The sequence below is a fragment of the Myripristis murdjan genome, chromosome 2, assembly GCF_902150065.1.
Source record: "Myripristis murdjan chromosome 2, fMyrMur1.1, whole genome shotgun sequence".
NCBI lineage: Eukaryota > Metazoa > Chordata > Actinopteri > Holocentriformes > Holocentridae > Myripristis > Myripristis murdjan.
Genome location: NC_043981.1, coordinates 4,266,624 through 4,284,474, shown reverse-complemented (window position 1 = coordinate 4,284,474; position 17,851 = coordinate 4,266,624). Strand labels below are relative to the sequence as shown.

Here is a 17,851-nt window from a genome sequence, read left to right as displayed (position 1 = left end):
CACGCACCACAGACAAAGCCCTGCATTTGACTGTAGACACAGCAGCCTGAGGGGAATCTGAATCTGAATCTGCATGGAATCTGAATCATTTTTGTAGGTGTGGCAGTTTGAGGGAAGTTGTGTTGTTTACTTAACATGAATTCCAGTTTTGCTTGTAATACAGGTTACAGCGGCAGAACAAAGCAAAATTAAATTGAATGGCTCTTAATTTAGCCTGTGTGTGTACTATGACTGAATAGTCATGGACACCATGTGAACGCCTGCTCTAAAGTATGCATAAACCAGTGGTTCCTCACTGGAACAGAAAGGCAAAACATTTTGCCAGACAGCTAAGGCAAGTCTGAAGATTTTCTCAAAGAAGATGTCAAAGTTATGCCACTTCCATCCATAAAATTCGGTTTAATCTCCCGACAGTCAAACATTTCCCTCTGACAGCTTCAAGCAGAGCCAAATTCAGCACAACACTGCATTTTCTGGAGAACATGTATGAAATCGCCAGGGTTTGTGTAATTCACTGAAGTGCCTCGGCACCAGAATCATTGTAAATCATTGAAAGCCACTGTGATAGATGAGAGCCCTGTGACACAGTGAGACAACATCTATGCTGATACAAAAAACCCAGTATCCTGTATGACAAGCAATCAAATCTGGGCCTGTAACCGGAGTGAGCAGGCCTAAATCTCCTGCCTTTGATGTGGAGATATGGGGAGGAAGTGTTTTTTGACTCCACAGTCTCCAGATCTCCCTAAATAAAGTCCTTGTGCTTACCTGCCAGCATGAGAGCATGAAGGGGAACAGCAGAGAAGACTGAGCCTCTCTGGGCCTTTCCTCCTTCTAACCAACATGGCCAGCTGGAAACAAGCTTCCTCTGCTTTGCATGTGGAGTTTAGTGCAGGAAGGCTTGCACACCGCATGCACAAGCATGTATGTGTGTCTGTATTTTGTGCGTTTGTGCATGCTCTGCTAATGCAAGTCTCTGGAGACCTCTCCCATATAGAGCACACTAAATCCCCTTATAGCACAGTTGTAAACAAACAGCAAAAACTGTGGACCATTTTGCTTTCATTAAGTTTGCTGCCTGCACTGAGTAGAGGATGCGAATACTGGCTGAGCTTTTGTTGACCACATCTGTGGAAGCTTTGTACCACTAGCTTGTGTGAATTTGTGATGTGCTCCATTGTCCTTGACTTGAAATTTTGCATGTAAATTACCATCAAGATTATGTTTTGAATCCCAATTATTGATTGTTTTAAAGGGTTCAGCCTGTTTTTATACGCCTCCCACATTGCTTGCCAGTGTTTTTATTTTTAATTTCCAGCTGCTCAAAAGTGGGCGTAAATTTGTTGTAGGTACAGCTGAACCTTGACCCCTTGGGAATTAAGGTATTTCGAATAGTTGAAATTTCTGATAATTGAAACATGCATAAAATACACCAAATCGTTTCGGGGGAAAAATCTATTTAATGAAATTGTCTTTAAACCATGTAATAAATATGTAGGCATGGCAATAAAATTACAGTTGTCTGCAAACACTTTGGGACAATAGCGGCATTGGTAGTGGGAAGTAGAAAAAAAAGGAGAAATGTCTGTGCAGTTGACCTGTCATTTCGTAGAATCGGAAGTTGAATAATTGAACTTTTGCTATACTTGATAAGTGACACCCTGATTATCAACTATAATGTTAGTTGGTTGTATCAATTTGGATTGTTTGATAAATTGAGAAGGGCTGAACCAGTCAGAGCTTGTCAGTGCAACCGCATCTTCTGCTGTTGGGGATAAGATGCTTTGCAACTCCATGGAAGTTGTTGAATGTTACTCATTCATTCTCTCAACCCAGTTTTCCAGCCCAGTGACCGGTCACAAGCCTACTTCTCAGCCTCTAGGCTGCTGCTGCCCCCATAGCTAGAGGAAAAACAGTCCACAGAGTGATCAAAGCCCTTCTACTGCACACTCAACAGCTTCAGACCCATTTCATATCATTTAATTAGATTAATTTATCTACACAGCAGGAAGAAAATCCATTGAAGTGAGCAAATTGTTTCACCACAAGACTTCACTGGCTCTTTAACACGCATTTAGAAATTTTAACATTGCAGCATTTATAACAACAAATATAGAAATGACAAGATCTGAGAATTAATAAGACATTTGAACAATTTCAAAAAAATTATTTTTAGTTATTTATATTTTTTAGTTCTAAAATGAACTTTGGCTCACTATAAAAGTAAGGTTCTTTGTGATGTTTGATCTTTGTTGCATTAATAGAATTAGTCAAATTGAATGAACTTGAATGTCCTCACAGGCTAACCAGTCACATTGCCGGAATCTGACTGGCTTCAAATAGCCTGTGGAATTGGGGCTTTCCAGTGGGTATTCAAATAATATAAACAGGCCTGATTGAATTGATACCAGTAGTTCTTCAGTGAAGGAAGTCAGTCAAGCCCAAATCCAGTTTTGAAACACTCTGAGTAGAGTTCATTATTTCGTTAGCTGTAAGGATCCAGGCTGTGAAAGTGTTAGGATTACATCATCGACACATTTAGGTAACTACTGTTATTTAAAAGAAATTGTAATGTTTGAATTTTATATTACTGATCATGTTGCGGAGGCCCTTTTTTGAAATGATGAACTAAATTCTTTGTTTTCTCTGCCGGCTCTATCAGCATTCTCACTGCAGTGTCCCTCACTGAAACAATGGGACCAGACCTAGCTGCAGCTTAGCAAGAATTAAGTGAGGATTTAGCTATTGGCATTTCAGCTGTGTATCACTTTGAATCAATCAAATCATGAGTGAACTGAGCTGGACTGTGGAAAACATGCATCTGCACACAAGCAGCCCTGTCCCAACTGCTCTCTGTTCTCCACACCCCCGTGGGCAGGCTTGCCCCTCTGGGGGTTGTGGCTGATCAGGGCCAGGGTGGGAATGAACAGGATGGGAGGAACATCTGGAGCTAAAACACCACTGGTTCGGCCACGTGCACCCCATCTCTTCTCTCTCCCTCTCTTTCTCTCCCTCTCTCTGACTCTCTCTCTCTCTCACTCTCTCTCTATTGAATTCAGTGACTTTATTGCAGAATTCCCACTGATTGTGCAGTTGTATTCAGGACAGGAATGGTCAGGGAATTCAATCATCTCTGGGAATATCAGGAAGTTTACAAGCTGTTCACGGGAATATGGGAAAATGTATGTCGCAGCTTGGTTGACACATTTGCCCATAAATTGCTCATAAATGTTGGAAGCTCTATATTTTCCACTTTAGAAAAACAACCAGGAAGCAAAAAGAATTTAATATCAGTCAGACTCAGTCATAAAAAGTCATGGAAAAGTTTTGGCAATTTAGACTACTATTTGCAGGGATGTTGCATGATATTGCCAAAACAGCATATATATACACTATAGACTTTTAAAACCCCTCTCTCTGACTTCTCTTACCTCTCCTCTCTCTCTGTAGTGTATGATTGCCTCTTTTTTGGTCTTCTCTTTCTATAAACCCCCCCATGCTCTCCTTCTCTGTGTATCTGCATCCCCCATATCCGTCCTTGTTTTCTCCGTACTGTATGGCTTTCTTTCTCTCTGTAAACGACCTCTTCTCTCTCATCCCCCCCCTCTCTCTCCCTGTCTTTGTATGCCGCACCCTGCCTCCCTCTCCATCTCCGTCTCTGTTTCCTCCATTGTCTTTCTATCTCTGCCTCGGTCTGGTATTGTTGCTGTGCTGGTTAAAGCTTTCTCCTGAGTCTTGTAGGAGTGTAATCTGCACTGCGTTATTTCCAGACCTCCTTCTCCCAAACAGCCTGTTTTCCAGGCACATCTGGCCCCAAATCCCCACCACACACAATCACACACACATCCACATACCTCCAACTCCTATTACATGTAATTCAGCGTCCAACAAAAGTGCCAAGGCCCAAGTATGAGGGTAGACACACTCACACGCACCACTTGTCATTGTAAACTTCACTCAGAAACACTCATACACACCCTTGTAAAAATGAGCTAAAAATTGACAGTGACTTAATTGTATGGCTGCAGCTGTGTGGCTATCAAGCTGTTTGTCAGGCGACAGCACACTAAAATATTTCCAGCTCTGCCATGAATTTGCAAGATGAACCAAAACAGACTGCAAACTACACACCTCACCGTTTTCAGGAAATGTATATATTTTTGGCAGGTGACTGAAGATGTTTCCTTATTTAAAGCGCTTGTGAGGAAACAAAACAGAACAAAAAAAAACGCTCCTGCAAATTTACTTAAGTAAGGTCACCTATAATTCTCAGTTGTACTCTGCTGTTCCTGCAGAAAGTCCTTCAGGCACACAATGCGTCGTGCTGCGGAGCCCCCCGAGCATCCCAAAGCCTAAACTCTCAGCCTTCCTCCATTTGTTCAAGTCAACAGCGGAACATTAGTCATAGCTCGGAAATGATGAGGGCTAATCAAAGTGTTCTGGCTGCCTGCGGTCCCCGCGCTGCTCTCAGCTCTCCTCTCGGTGCCAAAACACGAGCCTCCGGGGCTTCTCTTTGAATCTCCCTTTTGGATATTGTCATTGAGAGCAGGGGGCCGACCAGATCACCCCAGCTCAAAAGAGGGATTGATTACAGCCAGACATTGTGTTCGTTACAGTGGAGAAAGGGTGAAACAGCAAGAGGGAGATGGGAGCGTGGGCTGCGGAGCGGGACTCCATGGGGGAATTTGGATGTGTTTTTCGTTGCCTTCAGGACCTCAGAGTAGAACACTTGTGCAGACCAGAGGCAGTGTGAGACATGTGTTTTGACCAGCTCCAAACACGTGGCCCTCCACCATGGGAAGCCCCTCTGCTCTGTATTACCCAGCTACCCCTTCATCTGCCAGCCGTGGTATTTGGCACGAGTGCTGTCAGGTTGCAGGTCAGCCAAGAGCAGCGGTTTGTTAAATAGGGTTCAGGGGAGTCTCAGGGGTTCTTGAGTGGGTTCCAGAGGGTCCTTAGCAAAATGAGGAATAGTTTAATTTTACTATTATTTCACTCCCGTAGTGACTGAATTGATTTGAATTGTGTTGACAACTTTATTTACCCCCATGGGGAAAGCTTGATTAACCACCTCACAATAAGGAGCAAGAACAGAAACAGATGACAACAAAGTACATAAATATAAAAACCAAGCATCACATTCAACAAACACATTAAAAAACTACAAAAGTTTGTCATGTTACAAACAAAGCAATGCAGCTTCTACAGCTTATCATTAAAAAGTGTAGCAGCTACTGGCACAAAGGACCTTTTCAGAATGTTCTGAGGACCTCCTCACTGGCTCATTTATAAAAATCTCAAAGATAGGATCACTAAGATGGTAAGATTATATTCCTTTTTTTACATTCATATCATTATAAAATTAATATTATAATAATATAATAGTTTTTTGGTTGCTGATCAGACTAAGGAAGTAATTTGAAGCCATTCAATGCTGTAGATGAAATTATTAATTGATTAATTGAACAAAAAAATTGATAGATTCATTGACAGTGTACATAATCATTGGTTACAGTAAATAATATCAATATTTTCAGATATAATAATAGGGCTGCGTAGGACACAATCTTTTCAAAATTGGTGTTTGTGGGCTAATGTGTCACCAATCTCCTCCTGCCTCTCTTGTGCCATTTCTGTGCTCATCCCTCATCCTCCCCTCTGTAGATAAAGTGGCATCATTCTGAGAAAGACATAGGGGGAAAAAAGCAAGCAACTAAAACAAACCAGAAAATTGCTCCTCGGTCAGGCCTGATCTCTGCACCTCCTCCCCACCAGCTCAGCTGTTAATATTCTGTGGCTGAGAGGACACCGTCCATTAGCCAGCCCACCTCCTGTCTAATTGATGAGCTGCTGTGAGATGTACACACTGACACACACACTCACTCCGCTGATATCCCTGGCTGTCCTGCAACATGCATCTAAAATCAGCATTGGCCCTTTGGTCTCCAAGTAACAGAGTCAGTGAGAGAGAGGAAATTGAGACGGAAGGAAAAATGATACTGTTTTGACTCCAAAATTGCAGTTGTTGCTGTGCCATGTAAAGTTTAGTTTTGAAATTTTAATCCATTCATTCATTATTTAATTGATTATCATCATTATTATTATTTATTTATCTTTACCACAGCTTAATTATCAAGGCAGTGCTTTATCAACTTCTCTGCAAATCACATCTGTTCTTTGTGTAACACCGTCTTGTTAATGAAATGAAGTTGTGAAAACTTAATCATAAATCTTCACACTTTAGATGCACTTTGTCTCCAATAATCCTCCTCTTGTATGCAAATGAATTCAGATGACTTAGTACACTGTTGTATCATGATGTAAATAATAAAATCTATTTATAAGCAAGGCACATTTTATGATAAATAGCATTACTGTGTGAGCAGCACTTTTGTCTATGTTAATTTACCAGCCAAGCAGCCTAATGTGACTGTATTCTTTTGATGAGGGCAGCTCAACAACGAGGGAGACAGAGCCCCACACAGACTGTACTACTGTTTTTGTTCCTCAGTTAATTGTATTCCTGTGCTGGTCAGAATGGGTAATGGAAATAATAAATGTTGCTAAAATACTGCAAAGTGTTTGTATAAGGCCCCAATTTCTAGTAGGCTAGCAGATGGTGGAGAAAATATAAGAGCAGCTCTGCAAAAGTGAACGACAGCCACAGGAAAATGCACGGAGAGAAAGAGAGAGGGACTCGCTAATTGTGATATCTGTTTGCTTCACATTAAGACTGTTTGAACTGGCTTCAGTGAAACTGTGGGTGTTGGCATATATGCTGCAATTTGAGGTTTTTATTTGAGTGTGATGAAGAAAGCGAAAGAAAGAGGAGTGCAAAATAGGGCGCAGGAGAAGAAGAAAACAGAGTACTGTATAACATGAACCAGATGTACTCAATCCAATTTTGGAGTTGTCTAATGTTAGATTACCTCATGGACTTGGACGAACATTCAGAGGGGGAGAGGGAAAATAACCCTGTGTGTAATATCACTTATTGTTCCGCGATGCTATTTAAAGGCTATCAGATAGCCAACTCTGTGTGCAAGGAACGGGCTAATGGTGATCTCAGTACTGCGAGAGCCACTTGGACTTGGAGGTCTTATGCCAGCTTGAATGATCTCATCTCTTCTCTGCCTCTGTTTCTCTGTTTCCCGCTCTTTGTTTTGCTCAGTAACTCAATTTCAATCTCTTCTTATTTTTATAGACTTCCCTTCATGTCATGTCTGTGATCCTGATACTTTTCCTGTTATATTGTCTTTGCAAACTGTTGAGAAAGTGCTACGCAAACAGAGGATATCTTTATGACTGTTCTTGTTCTTTGCCTTGGTGTCTTCATCCCAGCTGTTTCATTGTCCAGTGCCAAGCTGAGGTGTTGTTTGGCACACAGCTTATCGCCTCTCGTCAGCACAGTGTGGCATTAGTCATGCCACATGTCAGCCTTTTTTTTTCCTCCTGTATGCGGATGGCAAAAATACTGTTTGTGATCATGCATATGTTTGTATATTCGTTGGTCAGTCTGCATAGCTGCAGCAAATCTGCACAGTGCTGTACCATGGTGTTGGCCTGTCTAACTCGGCCTTAATACAGCCAGTTTGTGTTTTTATCTAAACCACATTGAAACGGCTACAAGGTGAAAAGGCAGGTAAAGGTTTTGGCAGGATTGACATTGCTGTTGATATTGCCCTCAGCGGTTTGGCCGGCGGAGGTGGGCAACAAGGGATCGGCCTCTTTTGAAACGGTACCACCTCTGCTGTGTTTGATTATGAGGTGAGCTATATTTAGTTGCTCCTTGGCAGCAGCCCCTTCTGCTTGATTAAAGCTAAGAGAAGATTTGCCTGGTGGCTTTGGCTCTGACTGACTGACTGGCTGACTGACAGAACCAATGACAGGCTGGCTGGCTGGTTGGCTGGCTGAATTATCGAGTGACTTGATGTCTGAAGGATGAAATAATGGCATCTCATGATGTGCTCAAGAGCCACCTCACCTAATAACAAATCACAAGTCATGTCAGGTTTTGTTGAACAGGGACACAAAATGGATAAAACCAGTGGATACTAAAAAATAACAAGATAAAACAAGAACGTCACAAATTCCAAGGAAAAGAGCTAGAGTGTGTGTTTATGTGAATGGAAAACTGAGAGCACCAAGCGATACGACGGCAGTCTGCAGGATAAGAGAAGTGAATGACAAATTCCAGCTAAGAGATAAAGTAAGATGCAGGCTGTGAACAAGTATATCAGGTGTTTGTGTTGTTAGAAAGCTCTTCATAAAATAGTGGCTGCCACATGTATGACATGTATGCAGCTGAGTGGGAGGTCTCAGCTCTAGGCCTCTTGGTCCTCCTCCATTATGTAAAAAAGCTTTAATTCTCCGTTGATTGCAGCTTGACTCCTTCTGCCCTTGGAAACAATAAGAGGCTCTTTGGTCTTGTGTTCATCTTGTGACCAGCTGACTCTATCAGGAATGGATTGCAGACCTCCCACCTCCTCTCCCTCCCTACCAGTAACCATCATCTTAATCACCAACAGTGTGTGGTTCGCTGCTAAAAAAAAAAAAAAACATGCAACATATCGAAATTTTACTTTTTGCAAGGAGCAGTGTTTTTATTATGCTCCTTGTGACATTAGTTTTCCATTGTACATCTATAATTGGCAGTTGCATCCTCCCTTACCTTCCAAAATTCAGTATAATTCAGTTGCGTCCCTTCCCTCATGTCATTCTCTTGCTCGCTAAACTCAAGGAAGTCATAATGCTTCCACCCACATGGTTCAAGTTTGGCTTTAATCTGATATTTAGACAGGGAGATAACAAAATACTTTTTTGCATTCTTGATGGGTTATTGTACCCTTTTGGCTGAAATTGAAACAGTTAGGCAAGATGAGATGAGATCTTAACCAGAAAAAGCAATATTGTGTATACATAACATAAATACTGCCAAGTAACCAGACATGAAAAGACACAATCTGCCTTGTAAAAAAAAAATTCTCATTTATTTCAAAACACAATATATATGTAATATAGGTTTGGGAAATGGCCAAAAGTGTTATCGCCATAAAATGTATCATATCAGTTGATACCAATAATTATCTTTGATACACGTACATCAGATAAATATCATTTCACATTTAAAGGCTGCTTTTTGCTTCTGCAAGAAATCTGAAGAAACAAGAAGGCCTATTATGCTGATATTCCTCCCACATGATTTGTGCATCCATCACAGGTAATTTATGTTGAAAATAAATATGCTGAAACTTATTAACATTTTATTGGCCATTTATTATATTTATATTGAGGAAAAATATGTTGCTATAATTATTTGTATTGTTTTACTGCCCTGCTCTGATTAAAGCAGTGTGTGGAAACATGGGTGGAGCGACTTCAAGAAGGCTATGTTGAAAGCAAGCTAATGATACTGGTTTTTGTCATTCTATTGCACACAGCTCCTTTCTTATTACCTTTACTTCCATGATGCATGCTGTCTGGGATGAGAGCATTATCTATTTTTCCTTTTCATGTATACTATCAAGTTGACAGAGGGACAGAAAGACTGCTACACAAAACAGACACTTCTTTTACATGGGTCTGCTGTTTGCTTCTGAGCTTTTATCTATTCATCGCACAGCAACCATTATCCATTATTTATCTTCCGGCTACAAAGGTCAGTACAATGACATTAAAGTTTGAACAGGAATATCAAAAGGTGATTATGTGGAAGTGACATTCAAACTATGAATATTAATCCTGCTGTGATATTGTCTTCCTGGAATACAGAAGGCATCAACTAAGGGGTATCAGGCAGTTTGCCATCATACCTTTATGCCTTTATTTTGTCAGAAATAATTACAGAGTACAATGATTTTTTGTTATCTGCGCCCATACTGAGCTTAGGAAAAAGGCTTTTAAATAAGCTACTCCCAGTGCTTGGAACAAAATGCAAGATGCTTTTTAAGCTTATTAAATTTGATAAATAAAGGACTTTGAGAAGGATAACCTGGGCTGTTTTTGTTAGTTAGATCCGTTTTATTAATGCATATTATGCAGTTGTATATTTTGAGATCTGTATAATTTGCAAGTTTGTTTGTTTGGACTTGTGTTTTTTTTTTTTTTTTTTTTTTTTTGTCTGAAACTTCATGTGCTGCTGCTCGTGTTGGCCAGGACTCACTTGAAAAAGGCTTTATTGGTCTCAGTGGTACTGACTTGGTTAAAAAAAAAAAAAAGTAAAAAAGAAAATCAGACAGCTCAACCGTTAGATCCGTTGGTTTCTCCTCTGTGTAATACTACTACTGGATAATTAGTCAAGCAACCTCTTGAAGATATAGTTAAGATTTGAAACAAGTTTAGATGGTTTTCCCTGAACTTGGTCTGTTCAGCCCACCCATAAAAAGCACTTGGACCGGACATTTTGGTTATTTATATATTGGATTTTATCATTTAATGGCATTGCTAGTGTGAATGTATAACTTCTACATGTGGAACAGGATGTGTATTGAAAGGTGTTTCATGTGTTTTTTTTTTTTTTTTTCCAAGAAATGGTTTCAGCTCCGTCAACTTGCACCAATAATGCAAACAAATGTCATCACCTTCTGCTTTCAGCATCCCAGCTGCCAGAGCACTGATGCGAATAGTGTACCAATGTCCCACATCGTGATGAATCCGGTGTGCCTTTTAAAAACCTAGTCTACCTCTCTAAAGCATCCTGGAAAATGGCTCTCACTGAATAACAGTTAAGAGGATTCTTCTTTGATGTTTCAATCAGTACTTAGTGTCGGCAGAAGGGTGATCTAGTGCGCTTCAATCATCCACCCTGCTGAAGTGTCTTTAAGCAAAACTCATGCTCCACCCCAGCTCTAGAGATCCTAGCCTCTCTGTGGAGGTGGACAAGTGGGTTTCGTAATGAGGATCGAAAAAATCTCACATTTTTGCATGTGGTGCCGAATGTGCAGAGTTTACCTTGATCAGCAAGCAATTCCAACAGTGCCCAGCAAACACAGACACAGAAATGCAGACTAAATAAACTAGTGTGTGTAACTTCTGCTTCATCTGGGTCTGGGGCATTGTGGACTTGGCCGGCCCAGCTATCAGCACTCTGTGGTTTCCGTTGTTACAGGGCTTAGGTTACCAAACTAAAGGTGATCCTGTTGCTAACTGTCATCTCTGACCTCAAAGCCATGGGTGATCTCCAGCCATTCGGAAGTATCACAAAGCCTGTCAAACTGAACTGAAGTGCTGAAAAGCCAGCTTTGCTACCTCAAACACTTAGACTTGACTCCTCCTCTCCTCTCCTCGGCTAATTTCATATCAGGAATCACATCAAGACATTCCCACTCTTAAAACACAGCCAAAAGAAAGAAAACGTTGGGTCACGATAAAAGCTATACTCTACCAAAGAGTTTACAAATGCTATCCCTGTCCATCCATCCATGTATCAACCAGAGTGGAAAATTGACATCACCAACCAGCCAAATGCCCCTAGCACATGCAAAGATTGAAATTGGCAGGTAAATTTTGGAATGTCAGTGTTTTCTTTTTTGCTGTCTACAATCAATCAGACCTTTCATTACTATTCAGTCTAAACAGGAGGTTGGCCAGCTGAATCTTAACCATTGCTTTTGAATTTCAATAGGTGATTGTTTAGCCAATTTGAATTACTTTTGGTTAGTCCAAAAAGGTGATTAACTTATTCAAAGTCACTTTGTTGTTTATTCATCCATCATCTTGCACTACAGTATGTGGAGTCACTCACTTTAATCACAGGACTGTAGCCAGCTGCCTTGTCTCCTAGCTGTGTGATTGGATGACAAAGTGTTGATGGAAAAACTGCATGCCTGTAGTAAAAGAAATATGAAATTAAAAGTTTAATAATGATATTAAGAAGAAAAAAAACTCAAGGGGCCTGTGCTCAGTCTCATTACTCAGCTATTTCTCTCAAGCCCGTATCTCTTCTCCTGCCTCTGTCTGCCTCTTCCTCGCTCACTTTCCCTCGGTATCTCCCTTGCTGTCGTTCATTTCCCAGTCGTCCATATCACACAGCAAAACTAATCTGGTAAAATGAAAGAGAAGGGCTGTTAGGAGGATTAGGCAGATCTACAGTGGCCAGGCCATTGTGGTCCCTGCTCTGCTCTGGTCTCCATGGAAACCACCAAGGCTGTTGCTGACCCCAGATATGCACAGTTGACTAATGGTCACACAATTTTATCCACTAATGCAGCAGTCCTTATACGTAACTAGTGTAGGGGTGTGAGGGGCCTCACTGCTAACTGACCCGACTCTGCCTTTTGAGGACCGCGTTCCAGGGATGATCCTGCAGTGCTTAAAACAATTAAAGCCGATTAATCAACTGTGAAAGCCTCGGTTAACGAACTATAACCGCCAATTAGTCAACTAATCGACAAGGGAAGAACATGGGCAGGGCTTGAAGGAAAAATGCAGCTCAGCCTCGTGTTTTTTCATGTGTTCTGGATGATTCTCCCTTACCAGGGTAAAAAATACAGTCATGAAGTACTGTACATACATTTTGTATAAAGCTAAACAAGCAAAATCACTGGTGTAGTTCTTTAAGCCCTATCTTCTCTTATCTATAATAAAATGTTAAAAATGCAATTAGCCAAAAATATGCATATACAAAATGTGTTTATTTCAAACCCCATGTGTTACAAAAGCTAGACCTGTAAGAATTACCTGAATTATTCAAACATCCAGAGATGTAGAAATCATAACATCAGACACCATTGCATGTAAACTACCTTTGGTAATGACTCTTTTAAGTAACTTTAGCCATTCAAACTAGCAAAATTAACAAATTTGAAAACAAATAAGTGGATTACATTTTCCAAAAAAAAAATCATAATATAAAATATTCATAGGTGTATTGTGTATTTGAAATGAGATGGTGTAGCATATAGCTGTGTACTCTGACTCTGCTGTATTGCATTATGCTAAGTGTATGGCATGCATGTAGATGAGGACAAGAAGCCTGACAAGCTGTAGTTACAAAAGCACTTATGGAAGAAGGTGCCCCTGAAATTAATGATGTATTGGTAGTAGAACAAAGACATGTTGATTCAGTGGAAATTTTGTAATATTAAAGAATCACAATTTTGCACTCAATCAATTTTTCCCCACCCCTACAAAATTCCTTCTGTAATTGTAACCTTAACCCATCAGCTAGTCCTTACCAAAGTAGCTCCTTGGAGAAATTACACCTAGCTAAACATCCTTATTCAAAAATTTAAGCACACACAGACACAGACACCCATGCATCCATGTTCAAAAAGCCATAGCCCTCTCACGTGTACAGTGTGTAAACTGGACTTGTGTGTGCTGAGTTCTCCATGTTGAGTGATTGATCTTTGTTTGCAATATAAGAAACGAACTCAAACATGAAAGGTTGCGTCGGACCTAACATCAGGATCATACATCAAGTTAAAACTGCAGGCGATGACAGAGGTCCACAGCTGACTTGCCTGACCTTATTGATTTTTCTCTTTCTCCCTCTCTCTTTCTCCCCCCCCCCTCTCTCTCCAGACCTCCTAAACGGTGCCCAGGAGAAGTGCGAGCTGCCGCCTTTGGATGGATTTCCTCACTGCGAGGGCAAGCTCAAGGTGAATCACACATATACACAAACACAGCCGCTGTGTAGCTCCCTCTCTCCCTCTCAGTCACTCTCTCTGTCACACACCGTTTCTGTCATTGGGATTGTTCCCCCCGAACAGGATGATGACAACAGGAGATTTGATGCTGTAATTCCTCTCCCCCGCCCATTACTGCATCAGATGCAGCGACACAATCTCATTCCCAGTGTGGTTGTCTCTTTTATAAGAACAAAGAAATGAGGAAAATCAAAATGTTCCAGAAATTATGCGTAGCCATTTGGCTTCTGTTGTCACCCACGGGTACAGCGCCATTGTGGTGAACAACAGCAAACGGCTTGGCTGCTGGAATGCTTTATTCACCATAAGTGATGACCCATTTTCATATAAGTAAATACCTGTTTTGCTGCTTATTGTCATTGGTTAATATATATACCGCAATAGTGAGTAGTTACAACCTTAAGGATGGGAAATGTCTAGGGAATTTGAGGGAAGCAACCCAAACTGGTAAATAAAGAGCACAAAAAGGGAAATGCAGGGGAATGGTTACATGATGTAAAGCAAAATACACACAAAAGAAACAACACTGGCCTGCTCTATAACAAAAAAAAAAAAAAAAAAACACTAACCTACCTGGTCAACAGTTCAGCTTTTCGAAAACAGCTGAAAAGATAAACAAGAAGTGTCTACCTGGCTACACCAGTCTTACCTGATTAAAACAAATTTACATTTGGGTCAACACTCAAAACCCTACTACCTTTGAAAAATAAATGATCAGTGGCTAAGAAAACAAAACAAACTGATGCCGAAATAAATTCAACTAACAAAACAATGGCATCCAATCAAGTACAGGTTGTTAAACAGTCAGCCAAGCGAGGAAACACAGTTCACAATCATTCGAGTTAACAATGCGTTAACATCCACAACCACGTGTAGCTTACACAAAGCACAAAGTAGCCTACAAGGTACTGAGTCAAAAGACACAGAGGCGGACTGCTTACACTAAATCACAGCCTCCCCGGTGGCTGTCACAGAAACGCTTTTATGAGCAGGAGAAGGATGATTCGGCAGGCGACAATTGGACCAGCGGCAAATGAGAGGTGGGGAAAACAGCAGGTGGGCAACGCAGGCAACAGCACCGGTGGGTGTGGACCCGAGGAGGGGATCCCGGGGAATGCCTTGGCATCATTTCATTCAGAAAATAATACATTGACACAAGGAAAACACACTACAAGGAGCAGAAACTAAACAAGACAGCGAATGTATGAAATATACAATGAATGAATGTAAAATAATTAATGAATAATGAGGAGGCCGTAACAAATCTTAAGTTAGCTGGGTTGAGCGTACCTCTGGTCTGTACTACCCTGCCCTGCCCTGTTGTTTGTTTTTGTGCTCTGAACAAAAATGGGTATACTTTCCTCAGCAAAACAAAAACACACCAGTATTGTCAATTAAGATTAGCTTTTTTTCTTCTGGAGCTTTTGTTCATGCTACCAGCAATGATGGTACAACCCACTCCTGTGCCTCTGGTCATGGACAAAGTTGGTACAGTATTGTCAGGATACTAAAAGTTTTACTTGAACACCAATACTGAGTTCAAGATTCAGAAATCCGACACTACCGTGATACCATGGCAATCAAGAAAAGCTTCCAAGCAATATGATACTGTACTGGACCTTGACAACGTTGCAGAAGCTTTTGCATAGGAGGTTTTTGATATGCTGGTTGACGTACATTTTTGGTGACATAATAATTAAAATGGTTCTATATTCGATTCCAGCTTTGTTAGCATGTCTGGGTGGACGGGGAGTTTAGTTCAAGATATGGTTTGACCATATGTAATTCTTATATTTTACCCTGGGATTACATCCTGGGAAAGCAGTGTTTCAGTCATTAATAAATGTTGTTTGAATTTTATAGGCGATAACAGTTAATGGACATTTAAAAAGGCATACTATCATACCAAATCATATTGCTCAACTCTAATGCTCAGTTCATAAGAATTTACATTTGCTGTTCCAAACCCTTGATGACTTGTGGCTCTTTCCTGGGAAAAATGCTCTGGCTCACAGGATGTGATGTGTTTCCAGATGCAGCAGCTGTGTGTTATTTGAAAGTAGAGGAAGAACCGGGTAGTTAGCAGTTCTAATAGCCACCGCGGCTAAACAGACAAAGAAAAGAGCGCCGCCTGCAGAAACCCAACAGAAAACGATCCAAAGAAAGACATCACGTTACCACCCACCATGTTTGATTGACAGGCGATCTTTGAGAAATACAGTGGAGAGACACCACAGCAAGGAGCACTTAGCACCAGAGATGGAGACAAGATATACAGAAAATGCAAAAATTTGCAGATTACCACTTTAACCTTCAGATCAGGGCACAGCATTGGAAACATAGCTTCTTATGCAGATAGACAGAACTTTTGATTTTCCAGTTTCATCATCTTAATAATAATAATGATGATAGAGATCATAGTAAACTTTTTTTTTGTATAGCACAATGCAAAGAACAACGTGTTGTACAATAAAACAAAGACTGCACTTACATTCACCAACTGAGGTGTGTTCAAACATCTGAGTGAAATAGAATAGACAGCTGGATGTCATGATATTATTGGTTGAAAATGGTTGGTTCATCGCCATGTAAGCACACATCATATTTTGTTTAAGAGGAACAAGAAATTATTTTATATTATTATAAGAACAGACATTTTTGGCATGTATTGTTCAGTAGAAGCACAAAATGACCAGGGATGTGATATAAAAGGGTTAAAAAGACATTTTTCTTTTCTTCTCGACTTTCAGATGGTACACATTCATATACATACATATATAAAAGTGGTAGGCATAAGTTAAGGCAGATAAAGATAAATAATACTATACAATAAAAGCTCAAGAATAAAAGTAAAATTCTTTGAAACAGAAATAAGGAACAGATTGTGCACGCCTGGTCTCCTCTGGTCATGGTTTTAAATTGGACCTGCTGAGCAAGGCATCGGGCATTGCCTTGGGTACAGCCAGTTGCCAGTTTACAGCAAGTGAAGCCAGTCGCCAACCAGTTTCTACCACATTTGAGAACTGCAGGTGTTTGGAATGAATTTGATAAAATGACACATGGTAACAATTTCGCAAAATTCACTTTTGGGGAAAATGGGACTGCTCTAGGATGTTCATGGGCACCTGAATCGACACATAGGGTGCTGACACTGTTTTTCTGTGTGTGTGTGTGTGTGTGTGTGTGTGTGTGTGTGTGTGTGTGTGTGTGTGTGTGTGTGTGTGTGTGTGTGTGTGTTGTTTCTCCCTGGAGCTGATAGGGCCCTATCACACACACCATCTGCTCAGCCAGTCCCAATCCTCCACTGATACTGTCAGCATGTCCGACTGGGCGCCAGGCGATGCCAAAGCATGCTACACTCGCGCAAACACACACACACACGCCCACACACACACTCACACACACACAGTCACTTTTGCTTGAAACAGTTTAGAAATAAATCAAAATCAACAAAAATACAAAGCCGTTTGGTTAGGAGGGAATACAGATTTCACTGAGTGTCAGAAGATTTTGAGGTTGGCAGATGATGTTAAACTGGAAACAATCTATTGACCAGCCATATAAACCTGTAGAAGATCTTTTCCCCCTTGGATTGATTTAAACGTCCCTACTGAATTGTTTTCAGTTGTGGATATGTCCTCATTTATTTCCACAACCCTTTTGCTGCTTTCCAACCCGCCACTACTTTGGTAGTCCACAGTGGTTTCACTATCAGCAGAGTTTGTGCTTTGTAACATCTGATGAATCCATTTTCTCAGTTTACACTGGTCTAAGGTTATTTCTGCTAGAGTAGTGCTTGATTCAGTGACCATGCCTTTGCCCTCTGAGTGACGCAGATCCAGATCTACGTGCCAAGTAGTTCCTTTCCTCCAAAAAGCCTTGAACGCCGGAATTTGAATTTTCCTCCACTGCTCCCCTTAGGTTAAGTCGGCGTGTGTGATGTATTTGGTGCCCGTGAAACTAAGCAGGATAGCTGTCAGTTCACAGCTTAGCCCGGCGTAGTCCTCCTCTGGATGCATCCCAGCCCGTCACTCAGAACAATGCCACGGAAATCTGCCTGCTGTGGATCATCCCGGAAGAGCTCTCACGCCTATATGCACATTTCTCTCATCACGGTCCACATTCAAACTCTTACCGACAAGGGAGTCAACCTTCTCTTTCCCCTCTGCTGCACCTTCTTCCTCTGCTTGTTTTTTTCCCCT

At 41.0% G+C, this 17,851-nt stretch overlaps 1 protein-coding gene across 1 annotated transcript in view; it reads left to right on the top strand.

Moving 5' to 3' along the window:
- Positions 1 to 17,851, top strand: part of mgat5 (alpha-1,6-mannosylglycoprotein 6-beta-N-acetylglucosaminyltransferase) — a 107,725-nt gene that overhangs the window by 31,925 nt on the left and 57,949 nt on the right. Inside the window, exon 4 of the mRNA XM_030069887.1 lies at positions 13,525 to 13,601. Within this exon, the coding sequence (XP_029925747.1) occupies positions 13,525 to 13,601 (77 nt within the window). The remainder of the gene's footprint in view (positions 1 to 13,524; positions 13,602 to 17,851) is intronic.